Source organism: Engraulis encrasicolus, chromosome 3 (genome assembly GCF_034702125.1).
Source record: "Engraulis encrasicolus isolate BLACKSEA-1 chromosome 3, IST_EnEncr_1.0, whole genome shotgun sequence".
Lineage (NCBI taxonomy): Eukaryota > Metazoa > Chordata > Actinopteri > Clupeiformes > Engraulidae > Engraulis > Engraulis encrasicolus.
In genome coordinates, this window is record NC_085859.1 from 33,630,279 (window position 1) to 33,637,778 (window position 7,500).

The following is a 7,500-nucleotide window of genomic DNA, read 5'->3' on the forward strand; positions in this document are numbered from 1 at the left end:
AACAACCACATGATATGATATGATAGTGCATTTAAAAAATCACGAGGTGTATCGAACCGTAGATCAAAAATTGTGACATGAACCGAATCGTGACTTCTGTGTATCATTACAGCCCTAATATGGAACCAGGATGAATTAAAACATGAGTTGTAATATTCAATGGAGTAATCCTATTGATATTTTAAATCTGGACGTCAGCGGCCCTGTCACAAACAATGCACTGCCAGCATGGGAGCAGCATGGGAGCACACGCAGGGCTACACTGTAGCTGACCATGAGAGCTAGTAGTGTAATACACTACACTACAGTCATACAGCATGGGGGCACAGAGGACAGTATATAAAGTACAGTAGTCTACAATGTACTTTGTAGGACTATTTGTTTCCATTAGTAATAATTCTATTGGTATTTTACATCTGCAGGTTACAGTAGATGCTCTGTCACAATTGAACAATGCATGCTATGCTAGACATCCAGTTCAAGAGCATAGCGGTGTGTACCCCTCGTCTGGTCTTCAAATGCTGTTGCCATCCACTGTCCTTGGGTTGTGCACGTAAAAAAACGCTATAGAATGATGTAAAAAAAAACACTCTAAACAATTCTGTACCATCACATTTGGTTTTAATCTCTTAGATGCTAGAACCAATATCTATATCTATTGATATTTTAAATCTTGAGATTAGGTGTTCTGTCACAAACAATGATAATAATAATAATAATAATAATAATAATAATAATAATAATAATAATAATAATAATAATAATAATACTTTCGTTTTATATAGCGCCTTTCAAAACACCCAAGGACGCTTCACAGAGTGTTGTGTTGGGAAGTGTGAGTGTGTGTGCGCGTCAGTGTGTGAGCGTGTGTGTGAATGCATGTAAGTGAAAGTGCTTGTGGAACTAGCAGCCATAAGCCTCCAGGAAGAGATGTGTCTTAAGGTGTTGCATAAACATGGCCAGTGAAGGGGCATTCTGGATGTGGTCAGGCAGATTGTTCCAAAGAATGGGAGCAGCAACATGGAAGATTCATGTCACTGGTAGCCCTGAGCCTGGTACGAGGGACGATCAGCTGGCCCTTGGAAGAGGACCGCAGGGATCTTAAGGGGTCATAGGGGTGAAGGAGGTCTGTGAGGTAGTGGGGTGCCAGACCATGGAGGGACTTGAAGTTTAGGAGGAGGACTTTATAGGTAATGCGTGACTTGATGGGGAACAATGCACACTACTGCAGTGATCTGGTAGGCCTGTGAGAGCACATGGGTATATACAGTAGAGCAGTACAGTTAGAACATATTCTCCATGATTCATTCTATTGGTGTTTTAAATCTCTTTTTCCCTGCCATGGAATTATGGGCGAGGTATGCAGTGTATCTGTGTCTGTGTGTTTCATACTGTAGTTACAGTTATTATTACAGTTATTTATTTTCTATTTAACTAAAAAAGTAAGCGTTGTTTTTATATGCAGTATAATCCCATTGAGATGTGGGATCTCACTTTCAGGGAATTCCTGGCCAATATGGTAGCCCAAGTGACTAAAGTGATTAAAACAAAAGCGGCAATATAGTAACAGCCAACAGAAACACAACTGGCAATTGACCCACCTTTTCAACATGATCATCAGCAGTGCTCAGTAACAGAGCGTGCGCCTTGGTGCTCAGATAATCCGTTACGGTAGATTTACACTGTTTCATTTGTATGGCAGCATCCCACCACAATAACACTAATACAGCAATAAGCTGTGAATTCATCTTAGGCTAGGTTTGAAGTGAAGCCACATAAAGCTTTCGGGGCATTAGCACTACTCCAGTGTAGCAGAAACGCCACAGATAAATCTCTCTCAGAGTTTATGAGAGGCTTATTGTGGTGAATGGCTGCCAAATGACTGACTAGCTGCTCCCTGTTTTCTGAATTTGTTTTTCACAATTTGTTTCCATTCTGTTTAATTTGTTGTTTTTACAGCAGGAAAACAACATTGCTTGTAAATGTGGTCGTTTGATTGATGAGGGAGGCTGAAATAGTAGAGAACAGATCTGTCCCCCCCAACACACACACACACACACACACACACACACACACACACACACACACACACACACACACACACACACACACACACACACACACACACACACACACACACCCTTTTGAAGTGTGTGAGTCATAGGGTGTCGTGACTGTCCCAACACACACACACGCGCGTGCGCTTGCACACGGGCTTGCACAAGGGCGCGCACACACACACACACACACACACACACACACACACACACACACACACACACACACACACACACACACACACACACACACACACACACACACACACACACACACACACACACCACCTCGACTCTGACAGGCAGGAGTAGCAGAGTGGGTGGCTGTCACGCTGCAACGCAGATAGATAGTGGTTAATCCCCTCTTAATTCCCCACGGAGTTCTCTTCTCCTTTCTCTCTCTTCCTGTCTATCTCTCTCTTTCTTTTACTCTTTTTTCGGCTTCTCTCTCTCTCTCTCTCTCTCTCTCTCTCTCTTTATTTCTATATATCTGTCCGCCTCTCTTACTGCTCTCTCTCTCTCTCTCTCTCCCCCTCTCTCTCTTTCTTGTCTTTGTATGTCGCTTTCTTTCTTATTGTCTCTCATCTCTCCTCTCTCCTCTTCCTACTGTACCTGTCTGTCTTCCTAACGGTATCTCTCTCTCTCTCTCTCTCTCTCTCTCTCTCTCTCTCTCTCTCTCTCTCTCTCTCTCTCTCTCTCTCTCTCTCTATCCCTCCCTCCTCAGGTGGGAAAGCACGACGAGGCTTGGATGATCCTCAAGCAGATCCATGACACAAACATGCGAGCACGTGGACAGCCGGAGAAAGTCTTTACCGTGAGTTGTGTCTCCTCTTCCCTGCTTTGCTCGCAGCATCACATCGCATTGCATCGCGCCGCCTCCCGAAGCACTTAACCTCACTGACATGTCTGACATACCACTGAGGATCATAGATGATTGTCTGCAGGGACGCCGCCATAAATTCTGGGGCCCATGAAAGATTCAAATTTTGGGCCCCCTTAAGGGCTGCTGTCAGTGCTTGGGCCCTTAGAATCCGTAGCACCTTTTCTCCCTTTGCAGCACCCATGATTGTTTGTCTCCCCTTCCTGCCTTTATGTCAGCTGTAGCAGTCAATATTTTTTTGTCATTGTGAATAAAAATAAAACAAGTTTTAGGGGTGCTGTGACGCAGGGCACTAATACACACGTGCCGTACGGCGGTGGATCTCAAACTGGGGGTCGGGACCCCCTGAGGGGCCGCAGAGGAAGTACAGGGTAGTTGCATAGAGAAGAGAAAACTTGCATAATAAAACCTATACACGTGTCAATGATAACCAGAAATGTATAAAGTAGAAGTAGAAGTACTAATATGGATGTAATTACAACACAAGTATATTGAAATTACGTTGTTGCAAATTATACTACTAATATCATACTACTAGGATTGTAATTACATGCAGTACTTCAGCTTCTACTTGATACATCTCAAATTAAGTATAGTAAATATAATGGGCAAAAAATGTAGTATTGGCCATGGGCACCCAGATTTGAATTTGGCTTGGGTAATTTCTCAGACCTACCCCATCTCCCTCCCCCCGTTATTTTCCTGTCTCTCTCAACTGCCCTCTGTGAATAAAAACAAAAAAATAAATATTAGTAAAAAATGTAGGCCTAATACACCACACTCGTGCAACACAAATACAACAGGCATCAGTAGAATATATTGCATAATGCATTATTACAAATGAGATGCTTTGGTGTAGGTAAATATGCCATTCATTATAATATTCTTGGTGTCTATTCACAGCATTAATTTTGGTAGAGTATAAACTTGAGTGTGTATGTGTGTGTGAACAGCAGTGTTGTCCCCATGGGTTGGTCCAAATGAACATCATTATCTTATCTGTGTTGCAGGTCAATAGAATTAAAGTCCCCAAGCAGATCGATGAGTTTGTGGAAATGGAGTCTGAATCGGCAAATGCTGTCTCTAAGACGATCTTCAGAGTGAAGACGGAACTGCGTGGGGTAAGGCCGTCATATCAGTCATGTACTGTAAAGACTTGCGTTTAGAATTCAGGAAGTCTTCATAATGGATAGATAGAAACATGTCCATGTTAGATACTAATAGTGTGTGTTCCAATATGCGACCTTGCGTCCTCCACTTGTGCTTGTGGCCTCGTACCAGGAAGTAATTTGCCGTGATGACCAACAGCATTATATTTTAATATCTCGCGAAAGCTCAATGTTAAAGTCATTTTATCATTTGCAAACTGGATGGTCAATGAAGAATAGTCCCCCCCAAAAATGTTTTAGCTTGGCTGACAGCAGGGAAACTTAATTGCATCAGCAAAACGTGAGGCCACAAGCACAAGTGGAGGATGCAAGGTTACATAATGGAATGCACACATAGAAACATAAATAGCCTAAATGCTACATGTGTCAAACCTACGTACCATACGTACTTCTCCTGAATGTTTGAATGTATTCAGATGTGTTTTCTTGTTTGTGATCATTTTTTTATTGACATCAATCAAAATATTCAACCCTTTCATGCATAGGTTTGTGTTTTACATTTTTTGTTAACAAAATTTTCCTGTACAGAGTATTGACGTCATTTTGCAATAGCTTCCTTGATCACATTGAATGATATATGAACACAGAACTGAATTTCCCCACTTGGCCATTACTTTGAAGATCTACTTTAGAATGCCATTGTTCTCAGCAGGACTGGACTGGCACAAAAAAGACCTAGGTATTTCCGTGCGCCCCTAGAAATTATGCACCAGTCAGAAAGAAGAAAGAAAATACAAAAAACCCAACACCATTGGCCCCCCTTAGGGCTGTTAGCTCACTGGGAAATACCCTGTATGCCAGATGACCAGTCCAACCATGTACTGGTTCTCAGCAGTCATTCTCGAGGCTGTGTGCACTATAGGCAGGGCTGAACTGAGTCTGAGAAATGGCCTGGGCATTTTTGCCATAGACCGGCCCAAACACACACAGCCAGCCCACTGTCATACTATATCTTGACTGGCTGAATCCATTGTTTATATTGACAATGGGCAAATGGCCCTCTAAATTGTCAGTCCCCATGGAAAAACAATCACACCAGTACCGTCCGAAAATGCCCTGTATGCCAGATAACCATTCCAGCCCTGACTATAGGCTTGAATGTGTTATATTTACTGTTGCAGATTTGGGTGAACTTCCAGAAGTGTTTCAACTATCCAGTGAAGGACAACACAGTGAAGCTAGCCATTGTCTGGTTTACCTTGTCATTTGGGTGAGTGGACTTTTTTTTGCCGTTGACTTTTTCTGCATAAATGACTTAGCACAATTATGCACAGTTATTTACGCTCCTAAATAGACCTTCATGCACAGTAAAAAAAAATATGGATAAGAATGTATGGTCTATAATGATTTAGAGTTGATTCAGCCCTTTGCAGGTTCAATTTGTCGAGTTGAATTTTATGCATGTATGACTTCACAGTGTTAATTCAACACTCAAAAGTTGAATTTAACACTGAAATGGACTGGAGCCCCATACGTATTCTCTGGATAGTGTTTTATTAACACTTTATTTCTACTGTGTATAGACAGAGCAACAGAGAGAGAGGTAGGACAATTTTAAGATTAATGCTTAATGCTGGCCGACATTGATCTCTGCGTATTGATGCAGTGCCTCCCTATACATAGAGACGGTGAAGTCTCTGAACTTGGAACTTATTTTGAAATTGACAGACACTGTCAGCCATTTTTTAATGATTTTCCCTCCACTAGATAAGTCAACATCAGCCTCTAGGAATAGACTTACAAAAAAATGACACATTACTGTCATTGATTTACACGGACACTGAAAAAGGGCTGATGTTGTGCGACTGTATTTTGCATTGAATAGAATTATGCTTTTTGCTTTGTCAAAAGTGAAGCAATTAATATCAGCATACATGCTTGCGATTATGGAATACAGGTAGACTTAAAAAAAATGACAAAAGTGCTGTTATTGATTCACACACACACAGCCTGAAAAAGGTCTGATTAGTGCAGCTGCATTTTCCATTGAACAAACTCATCGTCTTGAGCGTTTTCAAAAGTGTAGCAATTAACATTAACATACAAAACATGTGTGTGATTTTGTCCCGAAGGACAGCACTCTTCAGACTTCTTCTTTGTTTATTCGCCCACGAACGTTTCGGGCCGAGCCCTTCTTCAGCGTGTAATGGCGTTTAAAACGAGTAAAAAGAGGGCCGCCCTTCACTTCATTTATTCACTTATGTTTTTTGTGGGATTCAGTACCCAGTTATGAACTGTTAATTAGCCTATTGAGGCGATAGTGTGAGCGCCTCTTCTCCACTTTTTGTGATTTTGTCCCACCAGGTACTACGGCTTGTCTGTCTGGTTTCCTGACGTTATCAAGCACTTGCAGGCGGATGACTACGCCTCCAAAGTGAAGGTGCACACCAATGAACGCATTGAGGATTTCACTTTCAACTTCACTCTGGAGAATCAGATTCACTCCAATGGCTTATTCGTTCGTGACAGGTAAGAAGAGGGAGCTGCTTTTAATTACTGTCTCTTCCAGCATGTGCAACCTCGCCCAAAACAGTATCACAAAGTGTTACTAAGAGCTTAGGCACTGCAGTATTTAATTAAGTACTAATCTCCTTGTAGTGTAGTCTAAGCTTAATGAAGAATAGAAACTAGAAACGTCTAACACACTTGTATCGTCTTTTTAGTTCCCTTTAAGTCTAAGTCCACTTACGTGTAGTATTGTTAAGTTTAGTTATGAATAAAATGGGTTTTTTTTTAGAGGTGCATACCTTTTTGGGACTGGTCAAAGGCAATTTCAAACTTCTGTGCTAACCCTGTTACATACATTTGTTTACAATAAAGGACACTTGACTTGACTTGACCTGACTTGAATTTCATTTTGTCCGTACAGTTTTGTGAACATGAAATTGAAGTCGGTCACGTTCGTTGATTCTACGTTTCGTGACTGCCGTTTTGAGGACGTCACTTCGGTTGGCTCTTTCTTCAGAAACTGCACATTTATAGGAACTTCCTTCTTCAATACAGGTGAGCAGCAGTTTTCTGGATCATTTTCTCAACACACATTTACCATTGCTGCCATTGTTTTAGGGATCACTTTATTATTACATTACATTACATTGCATTTGGCAGACGCTTTATAACCAAAGCGACTTTCAAAAGAGGACATAATCAAGCCACATCACAAGCAAATACAAAGTGCACAGGAGATATACAGAACAACAAGTGCAGTTGCAGAGAGTGGTTGTTTTTTTGTGTGTTTTTTTATTTTTTTTATAAAGAGTAAATAACGAATACACACACACACACACACACATAAACTAAACTAAACTAAACTAAACATCATGTCAGGGGTCTGCCCTGGGGCAAGCATTAGTCTAGTAGATTCTCTCGAAAGAGGAAGGTCTTTAGTTGTTTC

General features: G+C 41.3%; 1 protein-coding gene across 1 annotated transcript in view; it reads left to right on the forward strand.

Moving 5' to 3' along the window:
* sv2ca (synaptic vesicle glycoprotein 2Ca) overlaps window positions 1–7,500 on the forward strand; it is an 88,445-nt gene that overhangs the window by 76,212 nt on the left and 4,733 nt on the right. The window contains exons 6-10 of the mRNA XM_063194441.1: window positions 2,782–2,871; window positions 3,948–4,058; window positions 5,228–5,316; window positions 6,411–6,575; window positions 6,976–7,109. Of these exons, the coding sequence (XP_063050511.1) occupies window positions 2,782–2,871; window positions 3,948–4,058; window positions 5,228–5,316; window positions 6,411–6,575; window positions 6,976–7,109 (589 nt within the window). The remainder of the gene's footprint in view (window positions 1–2,781; window positions 2,872–3,947; window positions 4,059–5,227; window positions 5,317–6,410; window positions 6,576–6,975; window positions 7,110–7,500) is intronic.